The sequence below is a fragment of the Arachis hypogaea genome, chromosome 13 (assembly GCF_003086295.3).
Source record: "Arachis hypogaea cultivar Tifrunner chromosome 13, arahy.Tifrunner.gnm2.J5K5, whole genome shotgun sequence".
Lineage (NCBI taxonomy): Eukaryota > Viridiplantae > Streptophyta > Magnoliopsida > Fabales > Fabaceae > Arachis > Arachis hypogaea.
In genome coordinates this window covers 54,718,610-54,737,074 of record NC_092048.1, presented here as the reverse complement: position 1 = coordinate 54,737,074, position 18,465 = coordinate 54,718,610, and the positions used below count along the sequence as shown (strand labels likewise).

At 32.3% G+C, this 18,465-nt stretch overlaps 1 protein-coding gene and 1 pseudogene across 1 annotated transcript; one reads left to right on the top strand and one right to left on the bottom strand.

The window, feature by feature from the left end:
• Positions 1-694: 694 nt before the first annotated feature.
• LOC112734470 (uncharacterized exonuclease domain-containing protein At3g15140-like) lies at positions 695-6,060 on the bottom strand (annotated as a pseudogene).
• Positions 6,061-6,599: 539 nt separating this feature from the next.
• LOC112738381 (respiratory burst oxidase homolog protein E) lies at positions 6,600-18,192 on the top strand. Its single transcript, XM_025788812.3, has 14 exons — positions 6,600-7,557; positions 9,025-9,184; positions 10,602-10,650; positions 13,220-13,333; positions 13,884-14,306; positions 14,416-14,799; positions 14,875-14,970; positions 15,260-15,375; positions 15,860-16,033; positions 16,121-16,277; positions 16,362-16,550; positions 16,674-16,802; positions 16,978-17,056; positions 17,896-18,192. The coding sequence occupies exons 1-14, from the start codon at positions 6,888-6,890 to the stop codon at positions 18,003-18,005; spliced, it is 2,850 nt and encodes a 949-aa protein (XP_025644597.1). The 5' UTR covers positions 6,600-6,887; the 3' UTR covers positions 18,006-18,192.
• The last annotated feature ends 273 nt before the right edge of the window (positions 18,193-18,465 follow it).

Genomic DNA, 18,465 nt, shown 5'->3' with positions numbered 1-18,465 from the left:
CCTTTATATTTTAAAAATGATATTTTTATATTTTTGAACCTATTTCAGGGAATTAGATTATTATTTTATTAAAACAATTACTCCAGTTCTTACATTAATATATATCTGTTGGAACTGTCTAGCTGCTATTTTGTTCCAGGTTGAGAGTGAATAGAATCAGGGTATTTATCAAACATTAAGAGACCAAAAAAACAAATGAACTGAAATTAACACACATGGGTGAACCGAAAAAGTGCATATATCAATATAGTAGAGAGATAATTTTAAAAAAAATGTTGCTATCAGTATTCGATTTTCAGAAACTCCTGAACTCTTTGGAATAATTTTTGTAGAATTTTTCGACTTCTTCTAGTGTCTTGAAAATCATCCTAACCTTTATGACAAATTGTTCATCTACAAAATACCTGGCGTGCAGCATGAACTGAACATGTTATTATGGTGAAAAAATTGTATAGCACTAAATGAATGGAACATTATCCATTACATAAATTCAAATTCAAATAATTTTCTGCATAATGAACCGAACACGTCATTATGGTGAAATAATTGTATAGTACTAAATGAATGGAACATTATCCATTATATAAAATCAAATTCAAACAACTTTCTGCATAATGAACCGAACACGTCATTATGGTGAAACAATTGCTAAGTACTAAATGAATGGAACATTATCCGTTATATAAAATCAAATTCAAACAGCTTTCTGCAGAATGAACCAAATACGTTATTATGATGAAACAATTGTAGAGTACTAAATGAACAAAACATTATCCATTATATAAATTCAAAACACCTGTGTCTACAATTGAGAGATTATCAATTCAATTCAATTTAACAATTGCATTCCATTCAATACGATTAAAAAAATCCAAACCTCGTCTGCTTGATTCGTTTCAGAAGAATAATCCAAAACGCTCTCATTCAACTGATTTGAAGTTAAATCATTCATTGTTTTGATAGAATATTGAAATCTGAAAACGAAGAAGATAAATCCACAAAATCGAAGAAGAAAACGAAGAAGAATAGAAAGAAGAAAGATGAGCAGCAGAGAAGAACAATAACCAGAAGAGAAGAAAAAAGAAGAAGAACGATGAACAGCAAAGATTGCAGATCCAAAAGTTACAATACAAATCGTTAATATTGAAGAAGAGAAGAAGAAGACACTACAAGAAAATAAGCTTTCTGTCACGCTTTAAAAGCGTGCCGAAAAGTGCAAAAAAATGTGCCAATAGCTTTTCGCCACGCTTTTTGAGCTATCGGCACGCTTTTGAAAGGGTCACATCTGCTAGCGTGCCGGTTGCTCTATCGCCACGCTTTTGTGGATCTATCGGCACGCTTTCTTTTTGGCCACGCTTTCAAGTCTTGCCACGCTTAAAAGCGTGGCCATAGGTGTTAATCTATTGGTACGCTTTAAAGCGTAACGAAAAGTTCACATATCGCTACACTTTTGAAGCGTGCCAAGAAAGTTGGTTTTGGCTACGCTTTGAAAGCGTGCTGATAGAGCACATACAGCCACGCTTTTAAAAGCGTGGCTTTCCCACTAAAACCTTTTGCCACGCTTTCAAAGCGTGGCCTATTCCTTTGTCAAATTAAAAAAAAAGAAAAAAAATTAGAATGCATAATAATAATTAAAAAATTACAGTTCTATCATAATTAAAAACAGAAAATTAGAAGGCATAAGAATTAATTTTTTATTGATTTACATTAATTATTTACATGCTATAATAATAATTTAAATTAAAACTGTAATGTTCCCAAAGATATGAAGGATGGAAAAACAAAAAGTGATATACAGCAGAACTATGATTAACAAAAAGTTGATGTGGGAGGAAGAACTCCTGCTACCATTTGCTTTAAAACACTCTGTGTGATTGTGGCTCTCATCATCCTGCAGATATCATCAAAAATTGTTTAGAACATAAGTTGACACTATATGTAGTAATTATAGACCTATTCTATTAATTTCAGCATAAGCAAAAACAACACAAAAAAGTGAAGAACATACAAATTTCAATAAAGTTCACTGGTATAATCAAAAGACATTGCTCCCTCTCTAATATCCAGAAAGAAGAAAATTGATTTGTAAATCTACCACACCCTCTCAATAATGAACTATGCACAGAACAGTAACTGTATGAAAGAACTTCATCTAAAGTAAATTTGCATAATTTCAAACCCTAATCTCAAGTAACAATAAGAAAGCACAAAACCAATCACATTCTGAATACAATAAAACAACATTACAATTTCCCCCTTTTAAACTCCTTATTCATAGTTTCATAGCAAATTGCTGCACCACACTCAAACAACATATCAAGCTAAGCTATATTGGTTTAGGATTAAATCAAAATTCTACAGGATAATGCAACCTTATATTGGTATAATGGTATTAAATCAAGTTGTCACTCTGCTAGACAATTCATGTACCCAAGATTTTATGGGTCATCATGGGAAAAGCAAACAATATTTGATATCATAAAATTATACCCTCAGCTTTTTACATTAAAAGAACTTACCCTTCTTTTATAAAAGTTGAGATATACATCTTTTAGATTAATCCACTCCATAAGATATGGTGGAAGCTTTAGTTTTGATACCTGACACTGCTGAGGTACCTTTGTCTTCAAATCCCAATTTCCACTGCAAAAGCAAAAGGATTCCATGCAAAAACCAATCAAATTATTCAAGATATGTAAGATAGGAAATAATTCCAAGCTCAGTCTCTCCTTATAAATGAAGGGTTTAAATCTGAAACCACCATATACTACACACACATACTGCTAAATTCGAGATACAGTAACAGAAACACATTAAACTAATATGAAGAAATGACACTACAAACGAGAAAATGTAAAAGTGGATGAGGTGAACTCTGGAACTGAGATATTACCAAGTTACAAATGCTGCACCAACAAGGCTCCCACCTTTCCACAATTGACGTTGCATCAGCCAAGCTTCAAATTATTGAATAACTTCCTTGAAGGGTACCGCTGTGTCATGCCATACCCTAGAAAAAATTAAAAAGGTATTAGTATGGCACACAATGTGGGCAGTAACAACAGAGTTAATCCTTAGGTAAGCACTCTAAGGATATGACTTTTTGCAATCAGTCATCCTGAAATTAAAATCAGTCGATCATATTTCACGAATCTAATCCACTGTTAATCAAATATCAAATCATAGCAAAAACTACTCTCCTAAAATGTTTACAAGAAACCATAATGTACAGATGATAGTATGAAAGCAGCAGCACTGCATGAAGAGTTGTTCTACCTGCTTCTTAAACCTCTTTTTATGGGAGAAACGAAAATGAGAAAAACTGAGAAGATTTTTACACAGATGACAAGCATGAACAATTGAACAACAAAAGAGATGGCATGCAGAAAACAAACTGCATACCTGTCAACCCCAAATTTTCCATATTTCCCTTCAATGTATTCATTTATTCTTTGTTTACTCATTTCTGTGGGCCTCACAAACCTATTAAGTGAACATTGGAAAAGTAAAATTATAAACAGAACAAATCTTGAAAATGTTAATCCTCATATACACATAGTAACAGTTTAATTTTTAAATTCAGAATATAATAATTAAGAGGTCAAAGTATACTAAACTCAAATATGTTGCACGATGCACAAACCAGTTGTTACCCATGAGGATTGAAAGCTCAAGCACGTACTATTTTTGTTCAATGAATAACTATAAAGTGGCAGATCAAAACCTGTGGAAAATGTCTTCAACTTGCATTATTTTAGCACTAATCATTAGAACCGGAAACTCAAGAATCTCAACTCTACCCTCTAAATCAAGCACAAGGAAAAAGTCAAAATTCTGAGAGCATATCTTGTGCCGCTTAGCAGATGCCACTTGAAGCTCCCTGGAGCAGTCATGATTAAACCTCTCAATGTGGACAAGATCATCCATCTGCAAATTTGGAGAAGCATAAACATCAACAAAACTACATATGTTTTACTCACACATAAAATTGACAACAATACAATAGACATATGTTTTCAGCTTCTAAGCTACAATTCTTATGATTCAGAACAAGAACACTGATAACAGTTCAGCTGATACTTTGCATTGTTAGGGATAGGGTAACCTTGTTTTCACTTCTGAAACAGTGATTCTCAAACATAATTTTCTATAAAGTTAAAAAAGCTGAAAGCTAAAAATTTCAGCCCAAAAAGTGATTATTTGGCACAAAAAAAATCACATCCAAACACCACATTCCTATTCATAATAAGCATCAAGAACCAAGATCCCTAAACCATTAAATCCCTCATCCTGGTGCCATGTCAGCATTGGAGACTTCATTTGGGAAAGCCCATAATGACATTATGGCACCAGGTTGAACAAGTGTGGGCTATGAAATATAATCATTCAAATCTACTGAGGTGACAAAGCAGCACTACTCTGATGTGTGCTAAAAAGTAAAAAATCATACTCACTAAAATAATAAAATGCTGGTACTGGAACCGGAGCAGCTAAGCAGTCTGTTTTGGTACTCAATTTGCTACTTTTTGTGATTAAACTACATGCAAGTCTCAGCGGTCCAAAATAGAGGAACAGAGAAACAGAGAATCAGAGGGAAGAAAGACTTACCAGTGTTTATGAGGGTTTGCGAGAGAAAGGCCGCTGCGCTGAGGGAGTAGGAGGGCCAACGACGGTTGTGTTGATGGGCGAGGGTTGAGAAACAGCAATAGGGTTCCACAGAGAGAGGGTCGGGTGCGAGGGTAAGACGAACGGCATGGGTGCGACGGTCATTGGCTTACACAGATGACGGCTGGGTGCGATGAAGATGAACGAGGGTTGAGAAAGGGTTCGACAGAGAGAGGGTCGGGTGTGAGGGTAGAGGAAAGGCATGGGTGCGAAGGTCATTGGCTTAGAGAGATGAGGATGAAGGCGATGAACGGTCATGGGTGCGATGAAGGCGACGAACGATGAAGATGAGGATGATGTTGTTTCGTTAATGGAGATGTTGTTTGAGGATGAAGATGGCGCGGGTCACGTTTAGGGTTTTTTTGTGCCTGGTCACTTTTAATCAGTTAAAATTAGTGTGATGTTGTTTGAGGGTTAAAATTGAAAACTAAGGAAAAAAAAGTTTAAGTGTGAAAAACAATTGGGTGGGAAACTAAATTTGGGGGAGGGAACTCTATCGGTACGTTTTTTTGTGGGGTGCCAAAATAAATAGAATATGGGCACGCTTTAAAAAGGTAACCATTGAAATACAAACTAGCCACGTTTTTTAAGCGTGCCGGTTTCTCTCTATGGGCACGCTTTTTAAGCGTGACAAAAAAAAGGAGTGGCCAAATTTTTAATTAGTGGGCACTCTCATAAAAGCGTGCCGATTTTTCTCTATCGCCACGCTTTTCAAGCGTAACAGTAAAAAAGCGTGGCCAAATTTCAAATAAGTGGGCACCCTCGTAAAAGCGTGCCGATTTCCCTCTATCGCCACGCTTTTTAAGCGTGGCAAAAAAAAGCGTGGTCAAATCACAAATTAGTGGCCACCCTCACAAAAGCGTGCCCATAGACCACTTTTCGGCACGCTTTAAAAGCGTGGCAAGAAAAAAGGGTGCCGACAGACCTTTTTTCTTGTAGTGAGAAGAATGTTTACGTTGAAGAAGAGGTCTACGTAAATCTATTATGTTGACAGGAAAGAGAGAGAACACGCGTGTATTTCACGTAACTTAGGGGAAGGGGGAGGCGCGTTAACAAAGAGGAAGGAGACGCGTTAACAAAAAAGTGTTTGAATGACTTGGATAAATTTTTTATATGGACGTGGAGTATTATTGAAAAGAAAAATAGGTTCAAGTATTGTTTATTAATGGATAATGCTAGGCAGACAAAAAAAATAGCCAGAACTTGCCTTATTTAGCATTAATTAATTATCGCAACAATTAATAAATACTAAATAAGACAAGTTATGACTATTTTTAGCTGATTTTGTTTGGTTACCAAGTACTTCCATTTCCGTTTATTAATATTCTAAGTCCCATTCACTTACCTTACACCTTGACCTTTCCTTATTTCAATCATTCGTGTAGTCACCTCCATTATCGCAACCAAATTTTAACTACCCCAATTTTTCTATTGTTTTTATTGAACAATGCATTAATTCTCCTCCACTTGCAATTAACTTTTGTACTACATGTCAATACAAGCTAATGCACTCCTCTTTCGTTAATCAATAAAATAAAATAAAGGGAAAAAAAAATAAAAGGAGCAAACTTGGGAGTATATATATTCCAAGGCTTTAAAGAAAAGAAACTAATTGTGACAAAGACGCATTCAGCATTTTATGGTTATGATTATTAAGATTTTAAGCTAAGATATATATATATATATATATATATATATATATATATATATATATATAAGAGCATTTTTTGTTTAAATACAAAATAATACCACTAAGATACTCCTATTTTTTCTTCCACCAACAACTGTATGTATCTTGCAATATTTATATATTACAATTTATAGGTTGAGTTTGTTAAATTTATTTATTTTCAAATTGATTAGCAAAGGAAAGAAAATGAAGATCTCAACTACTACTCTCTCGTAGGTGGTAGCAATAAGGGCACATTGGCGTTGAAATCGTGTGCACAAATTCGTTGAGAGGTGTTTGTCTTGTGTTTTCAATTTCCAACCCTTTGTGTTTGCCTTTGTTTTTAGACACAGCTTCGCGCCCAAACGTGTGAACCAAAACCTCCTTCTCTCTCTGAACTTGCTTTGCATTTGTGAGTCGGTTAGCGAGAGAATAGCAACAAAGAAGAAAAGAAAAACACCAAACAAGTCATTAAGAAGACGGAAGTAGCACTAGAAAATTGGAAGAGAAAACATAAAAAAAAAATTTGAAATAGAAAGACTGCATTGATTAGATGAAAACGTCGTCGTTTCGGAGATGCAGCAACGCAGAAGAAATCCAGTTACCGGAAAACCTAGGAAGCTCGTCGCCAGCGTCCGGTAGTGGCGGCGCCGGACATTCCTACGGCGCGATGTTGCCGGTGTTCCTCAACAACCTCCGTAGCAACCACCACCAGGAGCTCGTTGAAATCACCTTGGAGATCGACGACGACGCAGTCGTGCTCTGCAACGTCGCGCCGGCAAATTCCGCTCCGGACGCATCTCCATCGTCTGTTTCCGCCGCCGGCTCTGCTCCCGTGGCATCGCCGTCGTCAGTTTCTTGCGCCGGCGAGGAAGCCGGCGCCATCGGTGCCGGAGTGCCGAGAAGTCTGTCGATTGCGTCGCGGATTCGGAGAAAGTTCCCGTGGATAAGATCGGCGTCGTCGCGGAACTCGGTATCGTCGGAGAGCGGCGGCACCGTAAGTGTTGAAGATCCAGTGGCGACAGCACGGAACGCGAGGAGGATGCGGTTACAGATTGAACGGTCGAGATCGAGCGCGCAGAGTGCGCTGAAGGGTTTGAGATTCATCAGCAAGACAGGGTGTGATGGTAGTAGTGAGGAACTGTGGAAGAAGGTGGAAGAGAGGTTCATGTTGCTCTCAAAGGATGGCTTGCTCGCTCGAGAGGACTTCGGTGAATGCATTGGTACGTACCTACGCGTGTGTTCTTCTTCGTCTTCTTTTTTCTTTTTCTTTTTTAAATTTATTTTATCTTAATCTTTTTTTATCCCAGCTTAAAACTACTAATTTATGCATATATATTATCCAATTAAACTCTTACTTACTAGAGCAATCAAATGGTGTGCTAATCTTCTTGTTTTTGTGTAGAGAAAATTGTTGTGAAGAGATGAGTGTAGAAGGCGTTCTGTTAACATGAAAATTTTCTTGCCTCATCATAGTATTTTGGTCATGTAGTTTTCATGATTTAACTATTTAAATCTTTAAATACTCAATTTAATTAACATAGCTTGAAATTGATGAGTTTGCAATAAAGGAAAGCGTTTCTTTTATACGTATTACGCATTGTTTTTAAAGTTAGAACTGAAAGTTTCACCTCATAACAATATTTGAACTAAAAGTTGCTGAATTATTAAATCTTTGCATATTTGAAAGTAAAGTGGTTAATCCTCTATTATTTTCTTCTTTAAAAAAAAGGTTACGTTAGAACATCAATTCACAACTCAATCAAACAGTTTGGCTTTATTATTTATTATTTTTATTGTTTTATATTATTAGTGCAATTGAAATTTAAATAATATAAAAAATTTTATATACATTAATTAGTTAAGTGTTCAAACTAGATCTATCCAATTAAAAATGGTGATCTAATTTAATTTAAATCTAAAACCGATTAAAACTACAATAATTTAGATTCCATCAGATTTTATTTCTAACAAAGCATGAATTGAATCAACTTTCAGGTATAACAGTGTAATCTGGTTCATTCTAATTAAAACTACATAATATAATACTAATATTTAATTTTCAGACTTATGTTTTCACATATAATATATTTAATTCATTACATAATTTATTTTATTCATGTACCATTTTTACTTAAATAACATTTTAAGTGTGTGAATGAGTTTTCTTTTATTTATTTTACTAACTCAAGTTAATTATTTTTATTTTTATTTTGTAATCCTTGTTTTATATCTCAAAATCAAATAAATCAATCTCTAATCCAAACCACAATATATTATTTAATTTCAGTTGAACAACAATCCAAGTCGCACCACGAGCATCCATATTATACTAATAGTTTAATTAAATTGTTTGCTTATTTTGATTTTAAAAAATATTAAGTTGGTAAGGTATTGGCTAATCGTATTTGATAGCTGAAATCCGCATATATAGCATAATATGTCTATATCTGTTCAGTTACAATTTTTGCTCATGGTCACAGGGTATTTAGAAAATGGAATAAGTTAACTTTATTAGTAAGAAAAGAAAGGGTTACTTAAAACACTAAATAGCGTGCTAGCTATATTCATAATGAGGACGAAAAATATTCAAGCTAACTTCAGAACACAATTTTACTCAAATTATTATTTTACTAATTAATCTACTAAGTTGTGTTATCATAATTTTATTCCATTAATTCTAATGAAAGGGATGGAGGATTCAAAAGAATTTGCGGTGGGTATATTTGATACGTTAGCTAGAAGAAAAGAAAATAGAGTCAGCAAAATAACGAAGGAAGAGTTGCATCAATTCTGGTTGCAAATTTCGGATCAAAGCTTTGATAATCGCCTTCAGATTTTCTTTGACATGTAAGTATTAGTTCTCCTTGCAACATCGTTTAGAATCCTTGTCATGAACATGCAACATGTCCGTTTCGATAACCATTGATCAGTAGAGTTCGTATAGCTTATTAAAATGTCATAGTCCAACAATAATAGACTCGGATTTTTGTATGATGTTTATAATATATGTTCATGCTCCGGTATTTAATTTGTAACTGGGATTCGTTATAGCTAGGGTTGTGCATATTCTGAATAATAATTATTTCCCGTTGTTTTTCTTATACTTCATATTAAAATGGAAAAGGAAAAAGAGTCAACAAGCATTTAGATGAGTTTTGTTATTTTTCTTTTAAGCTAATTTGCGTAGCATATAAATAATATGTAATTTCATCTAAATTCATATAAAGAAGTTTAAGAAAGCGATTTGGAAACGGCCATGTCCTATCATTGAATAAAAGAAGTTGATCCAAATACATAACAAATCGCTTAAATTTTAATAAGTCAGCTTTGTGGTAGTTCAAGCCAACATTATAAATTCATCTATATATGCACGATTTTATTTAATAAATCGAAAACTCATCAATTTTCTTTCTTTACTCTTCAACCAACCATTCCTAATCTCCCCTTTTTCACCTACAATCGCCGTCATGTTTAGCACGTTATATATATATATATATATAAACATATATGGTAAGAGTAATAAACATATGTTAAAATGATAAATATGTTCCACTTTCTCCTACATTCTAATATGTTCCAATTATATATAATAGATATAAAATTTTATTTTTTATTTTCTATTATTGTTACATCGATCAAAATAATTATCCTAATAATATTTAGGAGATAATTTGTTCCATCTTGTTGTGATGAGTTTTTTTACTTCAAAAAAATATTTAAAAAATAATAATTTAAAATTATTTTATTTAATTTAATATTTATAATTTTATGCATGTAATATTAATAATTATTATATATTTTTTATATCTAATATTATATAACTATTTTAATAATAATAAAAAACATAAAATAAAATAAACAATCATTAAAAAATATAAAATAAATTTGTTTTCAATTATTTTAAATTAATTTTCTATTTCTTCCTAACATATTTGTAATAAACAAATAATACTTTTACTTATTTTTCGGAGGTAATAATATTCAGTTCAATTTTTCCATAAAATTTATATCTTATAATGTAAAAGTAGGGTATTAATTTTCATTTAAGACTTGTGTCTAAATTTTTCATTGAAAACAAAACTTTAAATTAACTTACGTCATTCATAATGTTGTTTCGTCTTTATTAACTTTAACTACAACGTCAATAAATAGAGCTTATCCATCTTTCACCATAATTTTGAACACCTGGTTTCAGAGAAACAAAGGTACATGGAATTTTGACTATGTTCCTTAAATATATTATCTTGCGGTCTATTTATTTCAGGGCGGACAGTAATGAAGATGGAAGAATTACAAGGGTGGAAGTGCAAGAGGTAAGAAAATTTGAGGTGACGAAGAAAATTAATATAGAGTCATGTTTTAAGTTATCATCCATAATTTTTTTATTTCGTACAAATTTGTTTTTAATTTTTTTTTTCTTTTTGACAAACTAATGTCTGAACTTTCAAAATAATATACAAATAAATCCTAATAAAATAAAAATCATCAGTTTTAATTTTTTTTTTCTAAACAATAATATAGTTGCACAATTAAATGATTTAAAAATTAAAATAATGGAGACTAATTAAGTTGTCCATTATTTTATTTGAGATTAATTTGTCTAATATTTTAAAATATTCAATTTAAAATTTTTTTTATTAAAAATTAATTTATTCCAAATTAATAAAAATCAATTTAAGATATTACTTATATTCATATATTCAGGCACAGTCGCACAGTCGTCATTGACCCCTTTCGACTACGTTTTTGAAGCGTAATGAGAAAAAACGTGGTCAAAATTCTAATTAATTGTTACTCTCATAAAAGTGTGGCCATTAATTTTTTTACCATTTTTTTAAAATATGACAAAAAAAATGTGGTCAAATTTTTAATTAATGGCCACTATTATAAAAGTGTGACCATTAACTTTTTTTAACTACATTTTTAAAACGTAAAAAAAAATGTAGCAAAAGATTTTATTTCTTGTAGTGGAATAATGAATACTGGTTTCGAAGTATTTAGTTTGTTAACACGCACGCATCTGTCAAAGAGAAATATCATTGGACGTGGTAAAGAGAGACACGAGAAAAGCTGAATAAAATAGGGTTAAAAAATTGGAAAAAAAAAAAAAAAAAAACGAATGACCTAGTATGGTAACAGTATCTAAAAGTCTTTGGAGAAAAGACAGAGAACGTTGCCACTGAAAATGTTATTAAAATAGCTAAACATGGTAAATGATACTCCTTTTTTGTCTATTCGGTATCAACTAAAATACAAATTAATATAAAAATCAGTGATTAAAATTAATTATTAATATAAAATATATATTAAAAATAATTTAAATAATACATATATTTATATATAAATATATAACAACTAATTTTAATTGTTAATTTTAATATATAAATAGTATTTTTAAATTTATTATAATTGTTATTGTGAACTGTCTAGCGCTAGAGTAACAATAAAATTCGATTAATAAATATAATCAAAATATTCTCGAAACTACATATAAAACTATGATTATATATAAAATGGTAGGCCAATAACACGTGAGATTCTTATTTTGGTCTCGAAATAAGATTTGAGCTTTTCTCTTTTTGGACAAAACATAGATTCGAGCTAGAATATTTCTTGTTACTATGGGGGCTTCTCTAGTGGTGTATTGCTAATTTGCTACATATCTTTTGTTTGTGGGTTGGGCTTCAAAGAATTATGTTAATAATTCAGCTGCTACATATAAATGTACGATAACCCACTAACAAGTAACAACTGCAGCTGAGGCTTTAGCTAAGTGGTCCATCATCATCTTTCTCAATATGCTAAATGATTCAAGTCTCACTAGAGACAGTAGATGAATCCTTAATTAGAATGTGTGTGAGTTGTGTGAACTGTGAACCCAAAAAAAAAAAAAAAAAAAAAAAAAGAAAAAGAAAAAACACACACACACACATCTCTAACAGGCTCATGAAGTATTTAATTGCTAAATTTTAAAGATTTAGGTTTGATTTGCTATTATCTTACTTTTTGAAAATAGTTTATTAAAATTAGTTTTTAAAATATAATTTTTTAAAAGTGATAACATTTATATTTGATAAATCAAATTAAAAATTAGATTTTAATAATTACAAGTAACAATAATTGTATTTGGTAAAATAACTTTTAAAATTAAAAAATTTACAATAAATATAAATATAAGAATAAATTTAGATAATTATTTATATAAGAGATTATATTAAAATTTTAAAATTTTATAAGCATAAGTCAACATTAAAAGGCTTCTCTTTAAGTATTTTTAAAAGCATTCTCAACTTTTAAAAATTACAAATATAAATATATTATATTTTTAATTTATCAAATACGAATGGAAATAAGATACTTGTGTGCAGACACTTTTGAAAAAACACAAGCCACTTACCAAACCAAGCCTTAACATGTATACTTCAAAACTTGGTTGAATTGTTTATGTTTACTAAATATACCGATTTACGATCGAATAGTAAGTAGTCTTATACTGTTGAAATATTTGTATCTTGATTAAAACTTAGGTATGTATCTAAAATTGTTATATTTAATTATATGTTTGACTTGTTTGATTCATAAATTTTTGTAATAATAGACATATAGCATACCTATAAATTTGATCGACATTAATCTTGTCAAACGCACAATTTGAAATAAAGTAAATAGTCTCAAACACACCCACCTAAAGCCAGAAAAGGAAATTAAAGTGAAAACAAAAATTGTAATAATGCAAATACAACAGATGACTTTATGCTAACATTCTTTTGGGAAAAATTATGTTAGCAGTATTTTTAATTGATGACATTAGATGATGGCTTGATGTTAATAATATTTGGGTAAATTTTTACTATCATTTGATCAATATTCTGTTTTCAACAGCTCATAACACTCAGTGCTTCTGCAAATAAATTATCGAAGCTAAAAGAACAAGCTGAAAGATACGCTGCATTGATAATGGAAGAGTTGGACCCAGAAAACCTGGGTTATATCGAGGTAAGAGGGGAAAAAATCACGGAAGAAAAATATATGAACCATGAAAGAATCAGTATAAGATTAAATGTTCAAATTGGTCAAACAACAATATTGTATTTTTCATTCTTGGCATCGTTTTCAATATGCTGGTGTGACCTGTAGTCCTGTACCTAAAATGGCATATCAGCAGTTAACAGTTCCATTAGCAAGTGTCAAACGATGACAAGATAAAAAATAGATTAGAAACTAACTAGACATATTAGTTTAGGTGTATTTTAGCATGTCATAGACTTACGATAGCTATAATATTTTAAAAAATATTGTTAAAATTAAAATTATATAGTTAAAAATATATTACTAAAAAATAAAAAATATGAGTTTAATTTTAACAACACTTGTATAGTTATTGTTGACACCATAACTATAGGCATACTTAGTTTACATGGAAAGCAAGTTGGAAGATTTACTTGTTAGAATCATCATCAATCTTTTTATCCTGTTATGTACACTTATTTGTGTAACAATATTCACTATGCTTTCTTGACCTTGTTAGTATTTGCCCCTTGTTCAGTTGTGGCAGTTAGAAATGTTGTTACTACAAAAGGATAACTACATGAACTACAGCAGACAACTAAGTAGCAGTAGTGTAAGCTGGAGTCAGAATTTGAGTGGGTCAAGGCCCAGAAGCAAGTTCCAAAGATTCTTCTGGACATTTCAGTTCCTTGAGCTAGAATATTGGAGGAGGGGCTGGATTTTGTTACTGTGGTTGGTTATCATGGCATGCCTTTTTGCTTGGAAATTTTACCAATACAGAAACAGAACAACTTTCAAAGTCATGGGCTACTGCATACCTGTGGCTAAAGGCGCTGCAGAGACTCTCAAGTTCAATATGGCTCTCATTCTTTTACCTGTTTGTCGGAACACACTCACTTGGCTTCGTTCCACAAGAGCCAGAAAGTTTGTCTCTTTTGATGATAATATTAATTTCCACAAGGTAAGAGTGGTTATTTGATGCGTTGCGCTTCATCATTATTTCAATAAATTTGTTACCGTATAGTGTTGGTGCTTACACAATTTGACATGAACCCTGTCATTTCTTTCAGACTATTGCATTTGCCATAGCTATTGGAGTTGCTGTCCATGCATTCACTCATCTGACGTGTGATTTCCCTCTACTCATAAATTCATCTCCAGAAAAATTTTCACTCATAGCTTCAGATTTCCACCAGAAAAAACCAACATACGCATCACTTCTGACCAGCATTGAAGGCGCCACTGGAATCTTAATGGTTCTTTTAATGCTCATCTCTTTTACACTCGCAACTCATCACTTCCGGAGAAGTGCACTCAGGCTTCCACCACCCTTTAACAGATTGACAGGCTTCAATGCATTCTGGTACTCGCACCACCTTCTTGGCCTTGTCTACATTCTGTTGATTCTCCATGGATATTTCTTATATTTGACTCATCAGTGGTATAAGAAAACGGTAAGAACTTGAACTGTAATACATTTGATCAGATATGTGAAAAAGTTGAAAACAATGTTTTCTCTTAATTCTCAGACATGGATGTATATAGCTGTTCCACTGTTACTGTATATAGCAGAGCGCAGTCTAAGAAATCGTAGATCAGCACACTATTCAGTAAAAATTGTAAAGGTAACAAATGCAATCCTCGGTTTAGTCTTGAGTATTGTTTGCAAATCCTTGTATTTTCGATATAGTTTAATAAAAATTCAACACTTCCCTTGTATCTACAATCTCCACTACTTCCTCTCCTTTTTCTTGCTTAAACATGTCAAACACCAGAAAGAGAGATTTCTCCTTTTTCTTTTTTTGCCGTCCTTTCCATTCCGTTTTCTTCTCCTCAGTCAAACACTTGGAGACAGCATGATGATATAACATGAGAATTACATTTTTTCCATATAAATTTCCTTTGACCTAGCAGGTTTCGGTGCTACCAGGAAATGTCTTCAGCATAATCATGTGCAAGCCAACTGGATTCAAGTACAAGAGCGGACAGTACGTGTTTTTACAGTGTCCAAATATCTCTCCATTTGAGTGGTAAGCATGTTTTTATCTCTCGGCAATTATCAATAAAAATGTTATATGTAGATTTGATGGGGCATGGACCTAATCCAACTATGAATGATGTTTTTTTGTCCGCCTCAGTAAATTACTATTTCTATCAATGAAAGTTTTAGAATGTTAACAAAACTACTCATAAATAAATAAATAAAACTTTGTATTCATGAAAGAGAAAAAACTGTTATTTCTACCCAAAAGTTTGGAATTTTAATAAATCTACAAATGAATAAAATTAATGTTTCAATTCTTTTGTCATATAAAAGCCATTTTTTGGGGAGCAAAACTAATTTTATTCATTTATGAATAAATTTGTCCGTGTCTTAAAAATTCCATGGTTAAAACCAGTAGTTTACTGGTGAGTGTCTAAAATATCTGACATACAAATAACACATCTCATAACTTACCATCAACCATCAATTATTATATGTGAGAAACAACAACAACAATGTTTATGTTTTAGGCACCCATTTTCCATCACGTCAGCACCAGGAGATGAGTACCTAAGTGTTCACATTCGCACAGTAGGAGACTGGACAAAAGAACTCAAGCGAGTTTTCACAGAAAATGATGAAACATTACCTTTGGATAGTAATCGAGCAACACTAGGGGAGCTAGTGCAGATGGAACAAAGAAGGTAAGTAGAGACCAAAGGCCAACTATGTTTCTCCTCCATGGAAATCTTGCAATGATAAACTAATTAATGGAAACTTCTTTTACACAGACAGCCAAAACTTTTCTTAGATGGCCCTTATGGAGCCCCAGCACAAGACTACCAGAGTTATGATGTATTGCTCCTCATAGGATTAGGAATTGGAGCAACTCCTTTCATTAGCATTCTCAGGAATCTTATCAATGAAACCAGAGTAATTGATGAAATGGTACTATACATAATCTTAATAGATTTTTCGTAAAGTTGATTTTTTCTTTTTCTTCAGATATCAATTGTATAATCTCATGTGCAGGAATCAATGACGGAAACAACAAAATCAGGAGACAGCTTAAATAGTTTTGCATCTTCAAATTTGACGCCAAGTGGAAACAAGAGAACACAAAGGACTACAAATGCTTACTTCTACTGGGTTACCAGAGAACCTGGATCTTTTGAATGGTTTGAAGGAGTGCTGGATCAAGTTGCAGAAATGGACCACAAAGTAGGATATTGAATTGTGCATAGAGTTACTCTAATGCACTATCATTTAATACAAAAAACTTAAAACCAAGAAACTATCCTCTTCTTTTTTTTTTCTTCTCACTCCTTCTATCACATGGAACAGGGCCAAATTGAACTTCACAACTATCTTACAAGTGTCTATGAAGAGGGGGATGCAAGATCCACCTTAATTACCATGATTCAAGCACTAAACCATGCCAAACACGGGGTTGACATCCTATCAGGCACTCGAGTAAGATCTTCATTGCCTGGAGGTTTTTAATTTCTGAATAAAAATAAAAAAATTATTGAGATGAAGATTGGGTATTTGTTGCCTTATGTTCTGAACAACTAGAACAATTATCATCTGACAGTAACCACAAACCTGAACATGAATTTCTTTAATTTATTGTTTCTCTTGGTTACAGGTAAGGACGCACTTTGCTAGGCCTAACTGGAGAGAAGTTTTCACAAAGATAGCCTCTAAACATCGGCAGTCTACAGTAGGTAAACCACTTATTACAAAGGGTAGAACTGTTTTCCTGAAAGAAATTCAAGAGCTAGTAATACTTGGAGAAGAAGCAATGAATAAGAATTTAAACATGAACTTTGTCCTATATATGCTTCTCATATGATTCAAATTAGCAAGTCAGGCTATAAATCCTACTTTTTCCGAAGTCATACAACATTGATAAATATACTTGAAATGGAAAGAGTAACTATTTTCATGAAAGAAAAATGAAGAAACTAATTGAAAGTCAGTGACGTAGGAGTAAAGTAGCCCAGTAGGTATTGATGGAGACAAGCTATCTTACAATGAAGTATCAATTGGTAAATCTCAAGAACATTGAATGAAATTGATATCATGTCAATCAATTTATAGCACCTTATTATGTATATGGAAAACTTAATATTTAAAAAAAAAAATGTCACAGTTAGATGTTATAGATTCTGCAACTGATAATCAACATAAATAAAAAGATGAAATGTGAAAAGATAAAATCATGGTAAAATAATTTCCATTTGACGGTTAATTGAGTGAAAATAATCATCTATTGGCCGGTCTTTGAATATTATTAACTAGTTATGTAATAACTTTTCCTATATTAAAAATGTTACCAGTGACTTTACTTCATAATTTTCAGTAGAAAATAATAATTAGATATTTATAAACAGTAAATGATTCTCAATAACAAACATGCAACCTGAACCAATAGAAAGCAGGTGCACTGAAGAGGGACTAGCAAACAAGTGATTTGATTTTGATATGCTGCTCAAAACCTGAACCAATTTCTGTTACATCAGAATATTAGACAATGCTAACAAGCTAATCATAATACTTGCAGGGGTGTTTTACTGCGGGATGCCAGTGTTAGCAAAGGAGTTAAAGAAGCTATCACTTGAGATGAGCCACAAGACAACTACACGTTTCAACTTTCACAAGGAGTATTTCTGAAATGCGGAATGATATTTAAACAACTTTTATTCATTTTTCTGTAATTATCAATTAAATGATTCAAAAGGGAAATTGAGAAATGTTTAGTTCATGGTAGTTGTAGGACAGCAAATGTAATTATAATATTACACAATTACAGTGCAATACAAAATAAAATAAACAGAGGAAAAAAGTTTCAAAGATTTCAGTCAGGCAAACACCATACAAGCGTGTTTTAGTACACCTTGACAAACTACCTTTAGAAGCTAGAATTCATACTGTAAACAAACGCATAATTCTGAACAAAGTTTAATTCGGTAAAGGTGAAAGTACTATTCACAAAATTGTATAGAACCATAACTTTGAGAGTTGCAACTGAAATACTTGACCTGATTCTGAGATCTACATCAGTAGCCAAGAAACTGTTAGCTAACATAACAAAGAAATGCGAGAGGATTATTGCCAAAGAGAGAGGATAGTA